The sequence below is a fragment of the Hyperoodon ampullatus genome (genome assembly GCF_949752795.1).
Source record: "Hyperoodon ampullatus genome assembly, chromosome: 18".
In the NCBI taxonomy this organism is placed as follows: Eukaryota; Metazoa; Chordata; class Mammalia; order Artiodactyla; family Ziphiidae; genus Hyperoodon; species Hyperoodon ampullatus.
Window position 1 is genome coordinate 49,399,412 of NC_136931.1, and position 20,485 is coordinate 49,419,896.

General features: G+C 53.6%; 1 protein-coding gene across 3 annotated transcripts in view; it reads left to right on the plus strand.

Moving 5' to 3' along the window:
• RYR1 (ryanodine receptor 1) overlaps positions 1-20,362 on the plus strand; it is a gene marked incomplete at its 5' end in the record, with an annotated part of 117,246 nt that extends 96,884 nt beyond the window's left edge. For all 3 annotated transcript variants that reach the window (XM_079723525.1, XM_079723527.1, XM_079723526.1), the window contains 17 exons: positions 3,932-4,273; positions 6,723-7,535; positions 8,260-8,312; positions 8,903-9,056; positions 10,091-10,177; positions 11,330-11,581; positions 12,417-12,547; positions 14,531-14,573; positions 15,736-15,866; positions 15,968-16,028; positions 16,405-16,551; positions 16,951-17,085; positions 19,060-19,216; positions 19,630-19,694; positions 19,785-19,885; positions 20,063-20,114; positions 20,259-20,362. In XM_079723525.1, coding sequence (XP_079579651.1) covers positions 3,932-4,273; positions 6,723-7,535; positions 8,260-8,312; positions 8,903-9,056; positions 10,091-10,177; positions 11,330-11,581; positions 12,417-12,547; positions 14,531-14,573; positions 15,736-15,866; positions 15,968-16,028; positions 16,405-16,551; positions 16,951-17,085; positions 19,060-19,216; positions 19,630-19,694; positions 19,785-19,885; positions 20,063-20,114; positions 20,259-20,354 — 2,820 coding nt within the window. In that variant the 3' untranslated portion in view covers positions 20,355-20,362. The remainder of the gene's footprint in view (positions 1-3,931; positions 4,274-6,722; positions 7,536-8,259; positions 8,313-8,902; positions 9,057-10,090; positions 10,178-11,329; positions 11,582-12,416; positions 12,548-14,530; positions 14,574-15,735; positions 15,867-15,967; positions 16,029-16,404; positions 16,552-16,950; positions 17,086-19,059; positions 19,217-19,629; positions 19,695-19,784; positions 19,886-20,062; positions 20,115-20,258) is intronic.
• Positions 20,363-20,485: the final 123 nt, after the last annotated feature.

The window sequence follows — 20,485 nt, forward strand, 5'->3', positions numbered from 1 at the left end:
ATTTTTTTTATGGTTTCAAAGACAAAGTTAGGTTTTTTTAAAGGACTTCTTAATTTTCAGAAATTATAACAAAGTTAAAAGGTCTTTTCAGTTTTCAAGATGCTTAATTCATTTGACACATATGCGTTGAGCACGTACTGTGTGTAGCAGTGAACAAAACAGAGACTGACAGCCCAGTGGGGAGGGACAGATGAAAATAAGGAAAGAAACAAAATAATTTCAGGTTATAATCTGTGGTCTGAAGGAAATGAGCAGGGTGGTGTGCTAGAGAGCATGCGTGGAGTAAGCCCTGTAAATTGGGTGGTCAGGGAAGGTCTTTCTAGAAGAGGACATTGAAGCCAAGAGCTGAAAGCTACCCTGTGAAGGTAGGGGAGCTTGTGGCATCCCCAGGAAAAGGGACAACAAGTGTAAAGGCTGAAAAGTGGGAATAAGAGGGATGCAAAGGAGGCCAGTATGGCTGGAGAGGGCTGTTGGGGGCGGGGAGAGGAAAACTTTAAGTCTGAGAAGTGAGGGGGACAGATGTGCTGGCACTGGTTGGCTGCAGGGAGGACTCTGACTCTTAACCTGAATGAGATGGAGCTAAGGGAGGATTCTGAGCAGGGGAGGACTGTGACCTGACTCAGGTGTTCACAGGGTCCCTCCATCTGTGGGGGGGGGGAGAGACTGTGGGGATAGAAGAGGATCAGGGAGACCAGGGAGAAGGTTGCTGTGAGGGTCCAGTGGGGGACAAAACCAGGGTAGGGGCCATGGAGGGGGCAGAAGTGTGTGTGTCCTACATCTTTCGAAAGTAGAGCTGACAGATTTGCTGATGGATTAGGTGTGGGTAGTGAGATAAAAGAGAGGAATCCAGGATGACTCAAAGGTTTTAACTTAAGCACCTGGGTGGGTGGTGATGCTATTCCTGAGATGGGTAAGACTGTGGGAGGAGAGGTTTTGAAATCAAGAGGTCAGTTTTGGCCATTTCCACAAAGAGATGTCAGATAAGGCTTCCACTCTTAAGTGTATGGATTCTGGGGAGCAGTCAGGGCTGGGATGTAGACTTTACCATCATCGGCATGGGATGGCTTTCAGAGGTTCGGGCCTCCATGACATCTCCATGACGAGTGTATATCTCAAGAAAAGCGTGCAGATTCCAGGCCTGGAGCCCCTCCAGCCTTTAGAGGTCTGGAAGAGAAGGAGACTCCAGCCAAGGAAACTGACAACAGTCAGAGAAAAAGGTATTTCAAAAGAAGGGGATAGGGCTTCCCTGATGGCGCAGTGGTTGAACGTCCGCCTGCCGATGCAGGGGACACGGGTTCGTGCCCCGGTCCGGGAGGATCCCACATGCCGCGGAGCGGCTTGGCCCGTGAGTCATGGCCGCTGAGCTTGCGCGTCCGGAGCCTGTGTTCCGCAACGGGAGAGGCCCCAACAGTGAGAGGCCCACATACCGCAAAAAAAAAAAAAAAAAAAAGAAAAGAAGGGGATAGGCAAATGGACAATGTAGAGCATGGTTGGGGGGGGGTCAGATTTTAAGAGGGACAGTGTCACACTGTATCATAAGGGAAGGAGTCAGGTTGATGGCGTGATGGTAGAAGGTGAAGAGTTCCTGTGTGATTATGTCTCCACACTCTGTGGTTTCTAGAGCCCTTCATGATTTGCAAAGCGTGTTACTCATTTAGAAAGCATTTTGCAAAGTTCTTGGCTACAAAGCATTTTTTAGAGCCAGAAATTTTCGCTTCTGTTCATACCCCAGAACAGTGTTTCTCAAACCATGTTGCAACCCATCTGTTGGTCCTGAAATTTAGTTAAGTCATGCCCAGCATCTTTAAAAATAAAATAGAATAGAACATTGCAGAGTGTGTTACATAGTGAAAGTCAGAATTGTGTCATGAAAACTTTTTTTTTGTCACATTATAAAATGCATTCTTACTATAGGTGTGGTCAAAACATTTGAAAGACTGCCCCAGAGAACCTCTTGCAAAGAGTACATTGAAGATTAGTACAAGAACGTTCAATGAAAGTGTCTGTAAAGTTAAAAACTGGAAATAAACTAAATGTCTGTCATCAGGAGAATAGAGTGTTGTGTTTATAAAACAGGAATACTACACAGCAGTGAAAATGCATTCATTTGATCTATATATCAACATGGATAGATCTTGAAAACGTACAGCTGAGTGAAAAGAGCACGTTTCAAATTACGATTATAATATTCTTTAAATCAAAATAATGCACAGGATACCAAATTTTTTGTGTGAGAAAATGACAGAATATAAGTAGTAGAAGTACTGACACATCTTTTTTTATTGAAGTGTAGTTGATTTACAATATTATCTTAGTTTCAGGTGTACAACATAGTGAGTCAATATTTTTATAGATTATACTCCATTTAAAGTTATCATAAAATATTGGCGATATTCTCTGTGCTGTACAATATGTCCTTGTAGCTTATTTATTTTATTCATAGTAGTTTGTCTCTCTTAATCTCCTATCCCTATCTTGCCCCTCCCCCATGCCCTCTCCTCACTGGTTTGTTCTAATTTGTTCTCTGTATCTGTGAGTCTGTTTCTGTTTTGTTATATTCATTCGTTTTATTTTTTAGATTCCACATATAAGTGATAACATACAGTATTTGTCTTTGTCTGACTTATTTCACTAAGCATAATACCCACTAGGTCCAGCCATGTCACACATAGTTTTCTGGAAGGATACACCAACTCCTTGGTGGTTACCTTGGGGGAGGGTGGGGGTAATGGAGCAAGAGAAGGGTGCACGGAGGGCTCCAATCATCCCTGTCATGTTATAGTTCTTACACATATAGTAGCTGAAAATATGTTCTGGAGTGATGGGCATACGACTTTATTCCCAGTTGAAATTTGGAGGTCTCCATTGTGTCAGGTGCTGGAAATGGTAGGATAAGGGACCAAAGGGCCTTGGGGAAGGGGCAAAGGTGGTGGCGTGTATCAGTCAGGGCCCTAGCTGTCAGGGGGCTGGCCTGGAAGAAAGAGCAATTATCGAACTCAGAGATAGAAGGAGCTGTGTGGACAGGACGGGAGAACTGACCTTTGGCGGAGAGATACAGCAGCACAGGGAGGGAGCCGAGGACAGAAATACCACGAGTCCATTCTCCTGCTGCTCCCCGACCTCAGCTGGACAGGCCCCTGCTGCAGCCACAGGGTCAGGAAAGCCTCTGATACAGACCACAGGTGCCATCATGTGGGGGGAGGATGGGTGGAGAGCAGGCCTGCGGGGACTCACCAGGATGGCAGGCAGGGAGCTTGGGGCAGCATCTCTTTACCAGCTGCTACACAAGTGCTGAGTTTCATCAATTCACATCTTACCATCTCTGAAAATTGACTTTATCTGACAGTGGATGGTTGCTCAGCTTAGTGGAAATGCAGCATTCAGTATTTTTTTAAATAAATAGATTTACTTACTTTTGGCTGCATTGGGTCTTCACTGCTGTGCGTGGCCTTTCTCTAGTTGCAGCGAGTGGGGGCTACTTTTCGTTGCGGTGTGTGGGCTTCTCGTTGTGGTGGCTTCTCTCGTTGCGCAGCCCAGGCTCTAGGTGCACGGGCTTCAGTAGTTGTGGCACGTGGGCTCAGGAGTTGTGGCTCGCGGGGTCTAGAGCACAGGCTCAGTAGTTGTGGCGCACAGGCTTAGTTGCTCCGCGGCATGTGGAATCTTCCCGGACCAGGGCTCGAACCCGTGTCCCCTGAATTGGCAGGTGGATTCTTAACCACTGTGCCACCAGGGAAGTCCCGTAACATTCAGTGTTTTAATAGCTGGTACAGCCTCACCCATACCAACCTGCTGGGCGTCAGCCTTGGGTGCTGGTTATATGATTCTGGATTTTTCTCTCCTTATGAAAAGTCCATAGTTGTTTCTGGAAAGGCAGTGGGGCTCCCTAGGCCACCCCTCTGACCTCCCCCGCTCACCCCTGCCCACGCCCCAGGCCATGGACAGCCAGAAGCAGTTCACCGGTCCAGAAATCCAATTCCTGCTTTCGTGCTCCGAAGCGGATGAGAACGAGATGATCGACTGCAAGGAGTTTGCCAACCGCTTCCAGGAGCCAGCCCGCGACATTGGCTTCAATGTGGCCGTGCTGCTCACCAACCTGTCGGAGCATGTGCCTCACGACCCGCGCCTGCGCAACTTCCTCGAGCTGGCCGAGAGCATCCTCGAGTACTTCCGGCCCTACCTGGGCCGCATCGAGATCATGGGCGCCTCCCGCCGCATCGAGCGTATCTACTTCGAGATCTCGGAGACCAACCGCGCCCAGTGGGAGATGCCCCAGGTCGGTGGCCCCGCATACGCGCATGCTTGCCTCCCGGGCTTCGGGGAATGCTCCTGGCACGCTTGGACCACACATGGAGCTGTGCACGCTTCGCACATCCGCTCTGCAGACCCTGGTGTGCCCCTGCTCTGCTCGTGCAAGCCCATGCCCACCTCGTGCAGACTTGGCATGGACATATACCCTTATACATGCAGCAGCGTCTGTGGGCCCTCACTGTGGCTGCTCGCACACCACGCCTGCCACTTGCACACTCACCCTGGGAGCTCTTATAATCCTGATGCGACCACACCCACACTCTTGTACTTGAACCCACGTGGTTACACACACCTTGCTCACCTTACCAGCAGCCCCTGGTATGCCCTCTCTTGGCCCTGGCCTGCCCATGCCCACTCTTTTGCACACTCACCGTGGGGGCTCTAGGGTGCCCTGATGACTGGTGACTGGCATTTTGTGCCCCCAAATGCCCTCTGAGTTCCTAGCACACAATGCCCCTCCCACTTATGCTGGGCCCACATGTGGGTGCACCTCTCTTGCACACTCACTCTGAGGATGCCCGTGTGCATTCCTGCAGCCCTGGCATGCCATATGGTTGCCCGCCCTCACTCATTCACCCACACATGCCCTGGCACACCCATGCTCCTTCATGAGCACTTGGACAACCCTCACCAACTCACCCACAAGAGCCCCTGCGTGTCCTTGGTGGCCAGGCCTACTCCTTGACCTGATGTGCCCCGAATATGCCCAGCCTACAAGTGTTTGAATGCCCCTTACACACTCACTTGCTCCAAAGTACGCTCACGTAGCCCCGGCACGCCCCCAGCCCACCTCACACACTTAGCCTGCATGTGGTTCCCACCCCCCATTCTCTCACCCTCCCATGTGCCCCTCACGCACGCTCGGCCCCTGGCCCTGCCGCTGCTGTCCAGGTGGCCCTCCTGCCCACACTCACAGTGCACGCCCAGCCTGCGTGCTCCTTACCTGCCCCTTGCACTCCCACTTCCTTTTTCTTCCTCAGATGCCCCCAGGCACCTGCACACTCCTCCCACTTGCTCTTGCACACCCTTCCCACCTTAACACTCACAGTTCATGAGACTTGCACTCCCATCAGCTCCTCAACACCTGGGCCCCTTGAGTCTCCCCCTCAGTGACACCTGGCTCATGCACGCCCGGGCTTGTGCCCTAGCCTGAGCCCTGCCCTCACGTCTGGGCCCTCTTACACTGACTCCCGGGTCCTCTGGCACACTCATCCTGCCGCACATGCACTGACCATATGAATTGCAGACCCCTCCCACATTTACACTCCCCACCCGCGGTTTCACCCAGGCCCTTGCATGCGTGTCCGCCGAGCGCACTGAGCCGGGCACGGTCACATTCTTCCCACGTCCTCCCAGGCCGCCACGCCCTCCCCACACCCGATTCCTCCCTCAGTCCCGGTGCCCTCTCACAAGGCTCTTGCACATCGGCCCTTTCACATACTCCACCGGAACTCCCAAGGTTTTGCACACTCACCTGTGTCCCTTGGGGCACCACTGTATACTCATCCTCCTCTCCAATCTGGCTTAAAAGCCGTTGCGTCATCCTTGCACCCGGGACGTCTGCACATCCCTGCATCTGCAGGAAGCCCTGGTTCACCACTGGCCCTTCACACTCTAGTACACCCTGTGGGAGCTCCGCCCCTCACGTGCACCCCACGTGCACACTCTTTCTGTTAGTGTTATTCCTCCAAACACCCACTTCCTCCTGCTCACTCCTTCCCATTCCCACGTTCTCCTACCAGTCCGGAGTCCATGTCTGCCTGCGTGGCCCTCTAGCGCTCATGCAGCAGCACCACAACAGCACGCACTATATGGCGTCTGGTAGGTGCCAGGCACTGTTATAATCACTCAGCATCTATTAACTCATTTAATCCTCACGCCAGCCCTTTTATGCATGGGTCCTACTATTATTCCCCGATTTACATAAGGGGAAACCGAAGCCCAGAGAGTTAAGTCTAACTCAGTGGCAGAATCAGCATTCGAACCCAAGCAGGCTGGCTGCAGAACCTTTGCCCTCAACCACTATGCTCCGTCTGTCAGAGCCAAGAACATCCATCCTGGAACCAGCTTGTTGGGAATTCGAATCCTACACCTGCCACCTCTCAGCTGCATCACCCCGGACACGTGACTTTCTGGGCTTCCATTTCCTCATCTGTAAAATGGGGATATCGGCCCCTACTTCTAGGATGGTTTGTGCGGATTTAATGAGATACCATACATAAAATGCTGGATACAGGGCCTAGCCTTGCTGAGGTTCTTACAAGTGCACCTACAGCGAGCGCTCTATAGGTTCGCTTTCAAAAATAAAAACGACGATGCTTAGAACAGAGGCGAACGCGCGTGGCTGCCACCGCTGTTGTCCTAAGTCCCCGCCGACGGCGCCCCCATCACGTCCCCTCCGCCCCGCGCTGCAGGTGAAGGAGTCGAAGCGTCAGTTCATCTTCGACGTGGTGAACGAGGGCGGCGAGTCGGAGAAGATGGAGCTCTTCGTGAGCTTCTGCGAGGACACCATCTTCGAGATGCAGATCGCCGCGCAGATCTCGGAGACCGAGGGCGGGCCGGGGGAGAACGACGACCAGGGCGCGGGCGCGGCGGAGGCGGGCGCCGAGGGCGCAGAAGAGGGCGTGGTGGGGTCCGAGGGCGCGGCGGGGACGGCGGCGGCGGGCGCGACGGCGCGGCTGGCGGCGGCGACGGGTCGGGCCCTGCGGGGCCTCAGCTACCGCAGCCTGCGGCGGCGCGTGCGGCGGCTGCGGCGGCTGACGGCGCGCGAAGCCGCGACGGCCGTGGCCGCGCTGCTCTGGGGGGTGCTGGCGCGCGCGGGGGCGGTGGCCGCGGGGGCGGCGGCGGGCGCGCTGCGCCTGCTCTGGGGCTCGCTCTTCGGCGGCGGCCTGGTGGAGGGCGCCAAGAAGGTGAAGATGACCGAGCTCCTGGCGGGCATGCCCGACCCCACGGGCGACGAGGTGCGCGGCGAGCAACCGGCCGGGCCCGGAGGCGACGCGGACGGCGAGGGTGCGGGCGAAGGCGCGGGCGACTCCGCGGAGGGCGCGGGCGACGAGGAGGCAGTGGCGCAGGAGGCCGGCCCGGGAGGCACCGACGGGACTGTGGTCGTGGCCGAGGATGGCCCCTTCCGGCCCGAAGGGGCCGGAGGCCTCGGGGACATAGGTGACACGACGCCGGCAGAGCCGCCCACGCCCGAGGGCTCCCCCATCATCAAGAGGAAGCTGGGGGTGAGAGCGAGGGCTGGGGCTTCAGGGTTTTGGAGAGATTGGGGTAGGAGGCAGGGTGAGAGAGGGAAAGAGAGACAAATAGAGGTTGGAGAGCGGTGCACAGAGAGAGGAAAAGGGCGGAGAGAGGGCCTGAGAGATACGCAGAGACAAAGAGAGACACACTGAGAGATGGACGCAGAGATGGAGACCTGGAGGAAGTCTCCCGGTGAAAAGGGTAGTGATTCTGGGAGAGACAGAGAAAAAAATATCTGGAGCCAGAAAGAGCAAGAGATCCAGAGACCAAATTAGAGGAGAAGCAGGACCAAGAACTAAAAAAACCCAAGATAGGGTCAGAGACACTGGGAAAGACCCTCAGAGATACAGGCGGTTGTGGGGAATTAAGTAGTCCACATGACAGAGGCCCCTAAAGCATCCTCAGGCCCTCAGTGCAATAAGTGCCATGGGGGTGCGGTTGTCAAGGTGATGGAAGGCCATGAGGGGAGAAGAGCTCCACTTGGAGCCAGCCTGACTCTGCACAGTGCTTTAGCCAAGGCACTCCACCTTTCTGAGCCTCAGTTTCCCTTCTGTACAATGAGAATCATAATCCCTCTTCTGGGGGGGTGGGGGTGGGAGTAAAACTTAGATTGCGCAGGAGAAACGGCCAGAAAGGGACACAGAAAGGAATAGGCAGGTCTGAGAGGCGCTTGGGGTGCAGGCTCAGCCCTGATACTTGCCCTGCCGCCAGGTGGATGGAGAGGAACAGGAGCTGCCTCCAGAGCCGGAGCCTGAGAAAGCCGAGTGAGTGGCCTTGGGTCCAAGGGGCCCAGCCCCTATCACTGCCTCCCTCCTGGACTAGAAGCCTCCTGAGGTCAGGGCCTGAGGATGTCCTGGTCACTCTGGGACCTCAGCATCACACGTCCCAGGCCCAGGTCCGGAGGAGGGCCTCTGTGAAAGGCAGTAGAGAAATGAACGCTCCTCTCTTACCTGCAAGCCTTTCTACCAGCCGTTCCCTCCGCCTGTGACACCTTCCCCTGTGCTTCGTCTCAGCCTTCCTCCTCCTTCCCATCTTGGCTCACATGGCTCCTCTGGGAAGCCGACCTTGACATGCCCCCTAAGTTGAAGAGGTGTCTCCTCTGGGCTCCCATAAGCCCCTGAGCTACCCTCGTCCCAGCCCTGACCACTCCGGGCTGCCACTGTCTGGTGACGGGTCTGTACCCCATTGGACTAGAGCCCCATGGGGACAGGGCTGGACGTTGTCTCACCACTGTGTCCCCAGCACCATCTAGACCTGGACCAGGCATGGGGTGGGCCCCAGCGCATGGCTTTGAATGAATGAATGAATGCATTTCCCAGGCACCTGCTCACTCTCTCTGTGTCCTGCCCTGCAGTGCTGAGAATGGGGAGAAGAAAGAAGTCCCCGAACCCCCACCAGAACCCCCCAAGAATACAGCTCCTCCTCCCCCTCCTCCAAAGAAGGAGGAGGCTGGAGGCGGGGGCCTGGAATTCTGGGAAGAACTGGAAGTACAGAGGGTGAAGTTCTTGGTGAGGACCCAGCAAGTGCACCCTGAAGCCTCCTCTCCCAGAAAACATTCACACCACCTCTCCCCCAACCCTGTCCTTGAGCCCACCTGGGCCAGGCTCATCTCTGTGGGGAAGTCGATATGGGCAGAGAGCAGAGACGTCCCCAGGCAGAGCAGGACCTGGGCACAGGGCAGCATTTTCAGGTGGTCCCTACTTGGCTCTTCGGCCTCTCCCTGCTCACAATCCTTATTCCAACCTCCCCTCTTTTGCGCACCTGGGGCCACCAGCCTCAGCTTCCCACCCCCATCCTCTATCCAGAGCTAAATCCAACTGAGGCCATGGCTCTGTTCCTCCCACCGTGGCCTATTTCTTGGCTCTCAGCCTTCAGGATGGAGCTGCCACACCAGCCCCAGCTCCTCCCGGGGGGGGGGCAGAATTCATCTCCTCATCCAGGCCCAGAAGAAGGGAGGTCGGGGCCCAGGGTTCCATCTGTCCTATCTCTTCTCCAGGCCAGCCTGACATGAGGGGCTGAGGGAAACATGTTGGACAGAGGGTGGTTCAGTGAGGATTTGGGGGAAGAATGGGGGATGGAAAGAATGATGGAGAGAAAAAGAGGAAGGGAGAGGTGGAGGTAGATGTCTTCTGCCTGGGATAAAGCAGACAGGGTACCCTCACCCAGGAAGCAGCATGGCAGAGTGGGTGGGAGTGTGGACTCTGTAGCTGGACCTCCTGGCTTCAAAGCCCAGGTCTGCCACTTCTTGGCTACGTAACCTTGGACAAGACAGCTCACCACCCTGAGCCTCCATTTCCTCATCCAGGAAGTGGGCATATCAGCAGTACCTACTTCATAGGGTTGTGGTGAGAATTAAACAGGTTCACGTATATAAAGCTCTTAGCCCAGGCCTTGGTATACAGTAAGCACTCAATAAATGGGAGATTGTGGGACCAGATATTAAGGACCCCGGTGCTTGGGTTGTGGGTGAATGTTGGGATAAATTCTCCCGGGAAGCGAGTGGACCGTGAGCTCTGTCTTTTTCTTTCTCTCCTCATCTTAGAACTACCTCTCCCGGAACTTTTACACTCTGCGATTCCTTGCCCTCTTCTTGGCATTTGCCATCAACTTCATCCTGCTGTTTTATAAGGTGCTGATCAAGAGGGGCCGGGAGGATCAGGCGCTTACCTGGGCTGTGGGGCGGCAGGCTCAGCCCCTAACGGGTTCCCAGGGCCCTTGCAGTTCACCAGGGACAAGGTGTTGGGCTCAGGGTCCCCAGGAAGGTTCAGGCTGAACACCTGGAGCTTAAGACCCCTGTGGTGGTGAGTCTGTGTGTCTGGGTCCATCTGGAACAGACGCCTGAGTGCCCTGTGGGAGTTAGTGCAGGGAATCAGTCCTGGGTTCCACGCTCAGCTCTGCCACTGGCCAGCCCTGTGCCCCTGGGTGCAGGCCTTCTGCTCTCTGCAACACCCGCTGATTTGGTTACATCTCTTTGTTTTCACATAAGCTAAAGAGAAATTTGTGGGGAGGAAGAAATGGGCAGCTCATGGAAGAGAAGGAGAGGGCTATGAAGCAGGCCCCCCAAAGGACAAAGGGACCCTCGGGGTCTTGCACAAGATCTAGATAACAGGACAGAGGGGCAGTCTAGCAGAATGGTCAGAGCATGGCTTCTCTAGGATCAGAGTCTGGCTCCACCACTCACTGGCTGCATGATGTTAGGCAAAGTTCTTAACCTTTCTGTGCCTTAATTTCCTCATCTGTAATATGGGATAATAACAGAGCCTACATCTTAGAGCTGTGGGAATTAAAAGAGGATTAACATGAGGAATTCCCTGGCGGTCCAGTGGTTAGGACTCCACGCTTTCACTGCTGAAGGCACGGGTTCAGTCCCTGATCAGGGAACTAAGATCCTGAAAGATGTGCGAGGCCCAGCCAAAAAAAAAAAAGAGGACTGATGTATGTAAAGCACTCAGAATAGTACCTGACAAAAAAAGGTGCTCTATAAATAAATGATAGCTACTACTAATTTTAGTAATAGTGTTAATATTAGTGTTAAAAGTAGTCTCTTTAGGGCTCCACTGGCAAGACGAATCAACTCTGTTTTCAGTCCTCCTGTCACTCAGTTCAATAGTCAGATTCCCAGGACAGAATCTGATTTGCTAGCTAGGGTCCTGGGCCCACCCCTTGATCTTGATGGACAGTCCTGCAGAGGCTGTATCTGATGAGGGCCCAGTTCTGGGTGTGGCAGACCAGGTACCAGGACACCAGCTCCCCACCCTGGCTGACTTCTGTCCCCCTTTAGGTCTCAGACTCTCCACCAGGGGAGGATGATATGGAGAGCTCAGCAGCTGGGGACCTGCCAGGAGCAGGGTCAGGTGGAGGCTCTGGCTGGGGCTCGGGGGCCGGAGAGGAAGCAGAGGGCGACGAGGATGAGAACATGGTGTACTACTTCCTGGAGGAGAGCACGGGCTACATGGAACCTGCCTTGCGTTGCTTGAGCCTTCTGCATACGCTGGTGGCCTTTCTCTGCATCATTGGCTACAACTGTCTCAAGGTGGGTCATGACCACAGCCTTGGGGCTGGGGCGTGTGTGTGTGTGTTTGGAGGGGATGTGTGCCGGGGCACTGGCTGAGAGGACCTGGGGCAGGGGCTGGGGCATCTCACACAGTGATTGGGACAGGGGGGCGTCTAGGGTTGGGGTAAGGCTGGGGGACTGAGTACAGGATTGGGGTCTTTAGCAAGGGTGATATTCAAACTGGGAACTGATACAGGTTGCAGCTGAGGAGATGGGTCCTATGATAATGTTAATTTCTGGATCAAGAAGCAAAATTTGTCATTCGGGAATATTTATTTTCTACATGTTGGTCAGTTGGTGAATTACTATCTGTGAGGGTCTGTGGGCCTCAGACATAACATGGGTGCCAACAGGGGGATGTGGATTCTGACATCAACTATGCCTGAAGCTTGTGATGCCCCGTAAGGTGTATTACGAAAACTTCAGTATGGGTTCCATGAGGACTGACTGTTCAGCAAATCTTGATACTTTACAATTGGACGAACAGAGCTCTTTTGGCTTAGAACTCTTGCAAGTGCTGTTCCCTCTGCCTGGAAGGCTCTGCCCTACTTCCACCTCCTTTCACCTGCCTGCTTTATTCCTCCTCCTTCCCTTGGGAGGCCCCAGGCTGCAGCAGGTGCCCGTTCTGGGCTCTCCCGGGTTTTTTCCTCATCCCAGCCCTGACCCCCTGACTGCGTTTCCCCACTACTACCCTGATCACTCTGGGAAAGCTCCTCTGATGTGGGGTCTCACGAAGGCTCCAGGAGGATGTCCTAGCTCCTGCCAAGGCTGTGGTCTCCTGACACCCACCCCTTTGCCTCCCTGCATGATCTAGGTGCCCCTGGTGATCTTTAAGCGGGAGAAGGAACTGGCCCGAAAGCTGGAGTTTGACGGCCTCTACATCACGGAGCAGCCTGAAGATGATGACGTCAAGGGGCAGTGGGACCGGCTGGTGCTCAACACTCCGTAAGGGCCCAGCCCCAGCCTCGTGATGGGTTGGGGAAGCAGAGCTGGGTTTCCACTCCAGTCCCAGCCCAGGCCTCAAAAGGCCGGAGTTCCAGTCACTGCCGGTCCTGACTCATTCTCCTCAAGCCTTTGTCTTCCTCTTAGTAATACAGGCAAATTTCCCCTGCATTAAAGTACCTCTGGGGGTGCTGCTGACACATGGAGATTCCTGGGCCCCAGCCCTGGGGATTCTGGTTCAGTGAGTCTGAGGTGGCACCCAGGAACCTGCATTTTAAACTCTGTCCCCACGCGGGATTCTCACCAGGTGCCATGAGTGGGAACTATATGAAATCACTTGGTTTTTAAACTGAGCCCAGAGAGGAAATGAGGGTTGTGAGGGCAACGTGGTGGGACTCTGGACCCCCAAAGTACACTCCCAGCCCATTCCATTTTCCCCCAGGTCAAGTCCCATCTTATTTGTTCATACAGCAGGGCTGCATCCTTAGAGGGAAGCATGTCTAGAGTAAGAACACCAGGTCACGTTGGAACCCTGGGTTGGCCACACTCTAGCTGGGAGTTCTTGGTCCAGTCACTTGGCCTCTCTGTGCCTCAGTTTCCTTATCTGTAAAGTAGGGATATATAATGGCACCGACCTCATAAGGACCTTGTGACAATGAAATGAGTTAGTGTTGTTTCTGGGGCACTGTAACTCTAGGTAAGGGTTGGAAGTCATTTTCTTTTTTCTTTTAATGAAGACACTTTTTTTTTTTTTTTTTTTTTGCATCAGGTCTTAGTTGCGGCATGCAGAATCTTTGTTGAGGCACACATGCAGGATCTTTTGTTTCCGAGAGCAGGCTTTTCCTTGTGGCGCGCGGGCTCCAGGGCGCGAGGGTTCGGTAGTTTGTGGCATGCAGGCTCTCTCGTTGAGGCGCGCGAGTTCAGTAGCTGTGGCGTGCGGGCTTAGTTGCCCCGTGGCATGTGGGATCTTCCCGGACCAGGGATCGAACCCACGTCCCCTGCACTGGAAGGCGGATTCTTTACCACTGAACCACCAGGGAAGTCCCAGAAGTTATTTTCTTATGGGGTCCTGCCTAGTGAAGTGGTGCAAAGAGAGAGAGAAGCCATACCAAGGACATCCTGTACTCTCATTGTCACCATCAGAGACACATTTAACTTACACACATTCAAGTACACATGCTTAAGAGAGAGAGAGAGACACCTATTTAAAATGGTGTCTGCCCAAGACCTTGACTTCTAAATACCATTTCCCGTGACAAGGAACCAAACTCCTTGGAGAAGTGGCAGATTTTTCAGGGCTGGGTCGGGGAAGTGTAAGATGAGCCTGGATTATCTTGTTATGTCAGAAAGCAAGGGTGTGCTTACTGAAAAATGGTGACATGCTGAAAGGACCCTGCTGCCAGCTTAGAAGGGGCTCCCCGTGGACAAATCAAGGACAGTTTGAGCATTGATAAGGATAGTAAGTGCCACAAATTGAAACACACATCAAATAGGCCTAAATCCATGGATTCATAATAAATCTCCACTTCACCCCCGCACCCCCCCAGCAAAACTCATCAGCCCACCTTTGCAGGATGTTGGGACATCAACTCATCAATTAGAAAACTGGTAAATAAAGGGCCAGAATCATCAAATAAAATGAAACTGTGTGAGAAAGCACCCCGGAGCCGGAGCAGGACCAGGCTGCCGGTCCCGACTCCTCCCCACCTGAGTGCAGTTCTGGGGTCTCTGCACATCCCAGCTCCGCATGCGAGCCGCCTGCCTCACCTGGGCTCCACCAACAACAGCAGCGGGGGAGGGCGGGGTAAGAGTTGACCTTGGGCAAAAATCACCTGGCCTGGGATCTTTAGAGCCTGATCCTGAGTGAGATGTGAGCCCCCTGTCTCCCGTGAGAAAAGCATTGGAATTCCAGCCCCCCGCCCCGGCCTGGCTGGTGGCTTCTATTCCCTCCTACCCTGATGTCTTGTGGCTTCTTTCTCTTGGCAGGTCTTTCCCCAGCAACTACTGGGACAAATTTGTCAAGCGGAAGGTGAGGGGATGTGGATGGGGAGGTGGAAGGGCCTCCCGGGCTGGGTTCCTTGCTGTCACCAGGCCATCCAAACCCCGTCAGGCACTTGCTTCATGTGTGACCTTGGGCAAGAGGCTTTGACTGTCTGAGGAGCACCTCAGGTTGCCAGTCTGGAAGTGAGCATGACAGTCACCCCTCCTGCCCTGTAATGAGACGATACGTGTAACAGGCACAGCACAGTGCCTGGCGCAGAGTAAATACTCAGTGAATTATTCGTTTTGAGGGAGGAAGTGAGGCATCCTATTTTCAGCCCACAGACTCTGGTGCTAGATTGTCTGCTTTTCTATTCCTAGTGGGGTCACCCTTTCTGTGCCTCAGGTTCCCTCATATTCAAAGTGAAGTAATGAGGGCCGACCCCACCAGGTTGTTGTGAAGGTTGTATGACCCACTACACAAGCAGTATCTGGCACATAGGAAACATTCAGTTACAATCATTCTGTCACTCAACAAACATTTATTGAGAACCTACTGTGTGCCAGGACCTGTTTTAGGGACCTGGAATCCAAGGAGTAAACACATGTGGACCCTCAAGTTGGAAAGACAGAGGAGGAACACATTTATAGCATTCAGGTGGTGATAAGTGCTGTAGAAGGAAAAAGCCCCGCAGAGGGGTGGGGAGTGCGTGGGTGTTGGCCCAGACAGGTTTCTCTTTCGTGCAGGGTGATCAGGAGGTGAGGGAGTGAGGCAGGTGGGAATCTGGGGGAAGGGTGTCCTGGGCAGGGGGAACGGCCAGTGCAAAGGTCCTGGGAGAGGAATGTGCCTGGTATATTTGAGGAGCTGTGAGGAGGCCAGTGTGGCTGGAGCAGAGTGAGTGAGGGGGTGAGTGGGAGGAGATGAATTCATAGATGACGGGGTGGGGACACCAGTTATATAGGATTCCTTGCCTACCTGCCTAATAATAATAAATTATCCCAATTAATTTGGCTACTGAGTAAACTGGACCTTTATCACTTTGGGACCTTCCCCCTGAGGATCTGAAGAAAGCTCTGGCCCTTCTCCCCAGAAAAATGCACCCCCAATCTCTCACACAAAGTTCAGAGTGTCCCCAGACACCCCCAACCATGCAGGCTATGACCTTCCCCACTCTAGTTGTGTCTGCACCGCCCTATGCTCCCCTGCGTAGGTCTTGGACAAGCACGGGGACATCTTCGGGAGAGAGCGGATCGCCGAGCTCCTGGGCATGGATCTGGCCACGCTGGAGATCACAGCCCACAATGATCGCAAGCCTGAACCACCACCGGGGCTGCTCACCTGGTGAGCCAGCGGTGACCCTGCGCAGGCCTGGGACAGGCAGGTCATGTGGCCAGGGTCTGACCCTCCAGCATCTGGCCATCCCTCTTCCCTCCACCCTACAGGCTCATGTCCATCGATATCAAGTACCAGATCTGGAAGTTTGGGGTCATCTTCACAGACAATGTGAGGGGGGCCCTGTAGGGGGGGAGGGGCCTGCAGGAGAAGGGCCCGAGGGCGTTGGGTGCTCCACCCCCAGGAGTCCCTGGCCAGGGGCTGACTCCTGACCCCTGTGCACCTCTGACCCGCTCCTTACCACCCAGAACACCCTTGAATTCCCAGACTGTGTCCTTCTGCGGAGGGTTCCCCAACTCCCTGCAGAATGGCTTCCCACCCAGAGTGCTCCATTGTTTTAGAGCGTTCTGGTCCTTCACATAATCCCCAGCCAGAGGTGGCCCCCTGACCCCCAGAGCACGCCCAGCACTCTCAGCTGTTCCCTGGTGCCCAGAGTACTCCTTGACCCTCATGAATGCACACTGACCCTGGCTCTGTGTGCCCACAGTCTTTCCTGTATCTGGGCTGGTACATGGTGATGTCCCTCCTGGGTCACTACAACAACTTCTTCTTTGCCGCCCACCTCCTGGACATTGCCATGGGGGTCAAGACGTTGCGCACCATCCTCTCCTCTGTCACCCACAATGGGAAACAGGTGTGGAGGGGACCTGTCTGAGGGGGGTGAGCCTGGAGGGACGAGCTTGGAAGAGGGGCAAGGCTGGGCGGGCTGAGCCAGGGTGGGTGTGGGTGGTGAGACCCCAGGGGGAAGGCCACCTGGGCCGAACTGGGGACTTCCCTGCTGGTCCAGCGGTTAAGACTCTGCGCTCCCAGTGCGGGGGGCCTGAGTTTGATCCCTGGTCAGGGAACTAGATCCCACATGCTGCAACTAAGGATCACACATGCCTCAACTATAGAGCCCACGTGCTGCAACTAAGACCCAGCACAGCCAAATAAATAAATAAATATTAAAAAAAAAAAAAAAGGACAGAGAAGGCTGGGCATGGGGGACGGGCAAGCCCAGAGTGGAGCTGACCGGCCCATTGCCCGTCCCCAGTTGTTGATGACCGTGGGCCTCCTGGCGGTGGTGGTCTACCTGTACACCGTGGTGGCCTTCAACTTCTTCCGCAAGTTCTACAACAAGAGTGAGGATGAGGATGAGCCTGATATGAAGTGTGACGACATGATGACGGTAAGCCCCTCCCCCCAACGCTCTTGGAACAAGTTACTGACCATCCCTGACCCTTAGTTTTCCCATCTGTAAAGGGGGTTAGTAATAGAACCTACCTGTAGACTTATTGTGAGGGTTCATTGAGCTGACACTTGTGAGGTACTTTGAACAATGCTCAATAAATGGTAGCCACGGTTGTAATAGTATTTGAGTTTTTCAAGCTATCCTATTGGAAAGGTGCTCAGGCACAGTGCCTGACTTACAAGCCATGTGATTTGGGGTTGGCTGCTCAACCTCCCCATGCTCTGGTGTCCTCACCTGTGAAATGGGTGTATAATAACAGTGCCTACATCCTCGGGTTGCTTTTAGGACTCAGTGATGCTCCCTGACCATCTAAGATTTAAAAGTCTTAGAATAGTGCCTGGCAGGTATTAAGGATTCCATAGATGTGAGCTACTATCATCATTATAAGGAAAAGTGTCACCCAAAGCATGCTATCCGTGTTTTTATTTTCTCTTCTATTCTAGTAGTGGTGGTCATAACCCAAACTGAGTTTGTTTTTTTTTTCTAAACTCCATCTTTTTTTTTTTTTTTTGGCCTTACTGCACGGCTTGTAGGATCTTAGTTCCCTGACCAGGGATTGAACCTGGGCCCTTGGCAGTGAGAGTGCAGAGTCCTAACCACTGGACTGCCAGGGAATTCCACTAGACTCCATCTTTATTTTTATTGTACTCCAACTGAACCTTAGCATTTCCTCCACTTGTGAATTTTCATTTAGTTAGTTAAAAAAATGTGTTTGGCCGCACTGTGCGGCTTGTGAGATCTTAGTTCTTCGACCAGGGATCGAACCTAGACCCTCGGCAGTGAAAGCGCAGAGTCCTAACCACTGGACCGCTAGGGAATTCCCCCCAAATTAAGTTTAACCTACTATAGGCATGGGCCACAGTGGAAGGAATCATCCCAGGGCTTTATCTCAGAGATGGCCTGTAATCTGGCACTGTGCTTGCAGGATCCACTCAGCCTGACATCTGAGGCCCCACCAGACCTGGTCTTGCCACTCAGCCTTGTTCCCGTCAGTCACTGGTCTTAGCTCTTACCGAAGAGAACTGGGTTCTCTCACTTCCCAGGGACACAAAAAGAACAGTGTAAAGTCTTTCCCAAGTGCCAGGCAGACCACGTCCCTCCCTCTGCTCAGAACCTTCTTGTGGTTTCCCAATGCCTTCACCATGGCTTACAAAGCCAGGGAAAAACCAGCCTGGCCTGAGACTAACCAGAGTCCTTCTTGCTTTTTGCTCTCTGGCTGCCTGGTCCTCCTTCAGTTCCCCTAAGATCATGTGTTTCCTCCCAACCCAAGCCCTTTGCATCTGACATTCTCTCTTCCTCCCTTCCCCGGCCCTTTGTACACACACCCCTTCACTTGATGCTTCACCTTCAACTTAAATGCTGCCTCCTACAGGAAGCCCTCCATGACCATTGGCTGGACCTTATTTATCTCCCTGCTCTTGCCCACAGGAACTCTATTTTCCAGCTTCACTGAACCTCTTTCAGTTCCTCACAAGAGCAAGATGCATTCTTTCCTCCCCAAATGGTGATGAAGCACATGTGGTTTTCTCTGCCTGGAACTCTCTCTCCCACCTAACATTTTCTTCACGTTCCAGCGCACACATGTCCCCTCTTCTAGGAAGCCTTGCCCAATCACCGCAGGCTGGGTCAGGCTTTCAAAGCTTCAACGCTTCCTGTGCTTCCCCCATCTCACCCTTGATTACACTGTGCTTTCCCTGTCCTGGCCCTGAGCCCTCCCTATCACAACCCTGATCATTTCTGGGCTGTCACTCTCTGATGCCAAGTTTGTGAGCCCTGTGAGAGGAAGGTTCAGGGCTGTCTCAGTCACTGCCATGTGTGCCCTGCTGCAGCTAGCCCAGGGCCCTGTAGGTACTCGGTGAATGTCGAATGATTGAATGCATGACTAATGCGCTTCTCACCCTGCCCCCGCAGTGTTACCTGTTTCACATGTATGTGGGTGTCCGAGCTGGTGGGGGCATTGGGGACGAGATTGAGGACCCAGCAGGCGATGAATACGAGCTGTACCGGGTGGTCTTCGACATCACCTTCTTCTTCTTTGTCATCGTCATCCTGTTGGCCATCATCCAGGGTCAGTGCTCGTCGGGGTTGTGGGAGTGGGGGCTCTGTGCCCAGAGGCAGACTAGCTCATTTAAGAGTGCAGGCCCAGGATCACATCAGCCTGGATTCATATCCTGGCTCTGCCTCTCCCTACCGTGAGATTTGGGCAAGTCACCACTCTGAGCCTCAGTTTCTCCATCTGTAAAATGGGGTTTTTAAATTATATTAGCCTCATCGGGTTGTTGTGAGAATTCAATCAATTCATAGGTGGTAAATGTCTGGCTCATAAGTGCTCAATAAATGCTAGGTATTATTATTTTTAGGAAGCAGGGTGTGATTAGGGGGATGAGGATGGGAGGCAGGACTCAGAGGTAGGTAGCCAGAAGAGGAGGGAGTCTGACCTGGGTCAGAGGTTGGGCACTGACTTGCACCCTGCCACCCCAGGTCTGATCATTGACGCTTTTGGTGAGCTCCGAGACCAACAAGAGCAAGTGAAGGAAGATATGGAGGTAGGTCATATCTGGGGGGCGACCCAGAGGGATCATGGGACCCTGGGGGGTTGAATGGGCCTTGACTCTGTTGTCTCCTGCCATGCACAGACCAAGTGCTTCATCTGTGGTATCGGCAGCGATTACTTTGATTCAACACCGCATGGGTTCGAGACTCACACACTAGAGGAGCACAACCTGGCCAATTACATGTGAGTGTGGGCCCACTGGCCAATCAGGAGGGTGGGGGCGTGGCTGCCGACAGCCAGGCCGAGATCCTGGCCAGTTAGGGGAGGGGTTATGGTGTCCATGTGGGTGGATTCCCAGCCAGCCAATCAGGAGCAAGCAAGGGTGATTGCGACCTGTCTACCGCTGCCTCCCATCCCCAGGTTTTTCCTGATGTATCTGATAAACAAGGACGAGACCGAACACACGGGTCAGGTAAGGGTGTGTTAATGGGACAATGGGCAGAGACATGGTGAATTTTAATATAAGGTCAATCAGCAGGTGACAGTAAAAAGCTCATATCAATATGAAGCATTTGAAGATGTGACCAACCAACCCTTCCCCATCCCCCACCCCTAGGAGTCTTACGTCTGGAAAATGTACCAAGAGAGATGTTGGGATTTCTTCCCAGCTGGCGATTGTTTCCGCAAGCAGTATGAGGACCAGCTTAGCTGAGACACCCCCAGCTGGCCCTTCACCTCCACCTCGAAGGTCCTTATTCTCACAGCAAGCCGCTTTGCCCCCAAATCCCTCCCTGCAAGGCGGCTGGGGGAGGGTGACCACGTACTGGCAAAATAAAGTCTGTG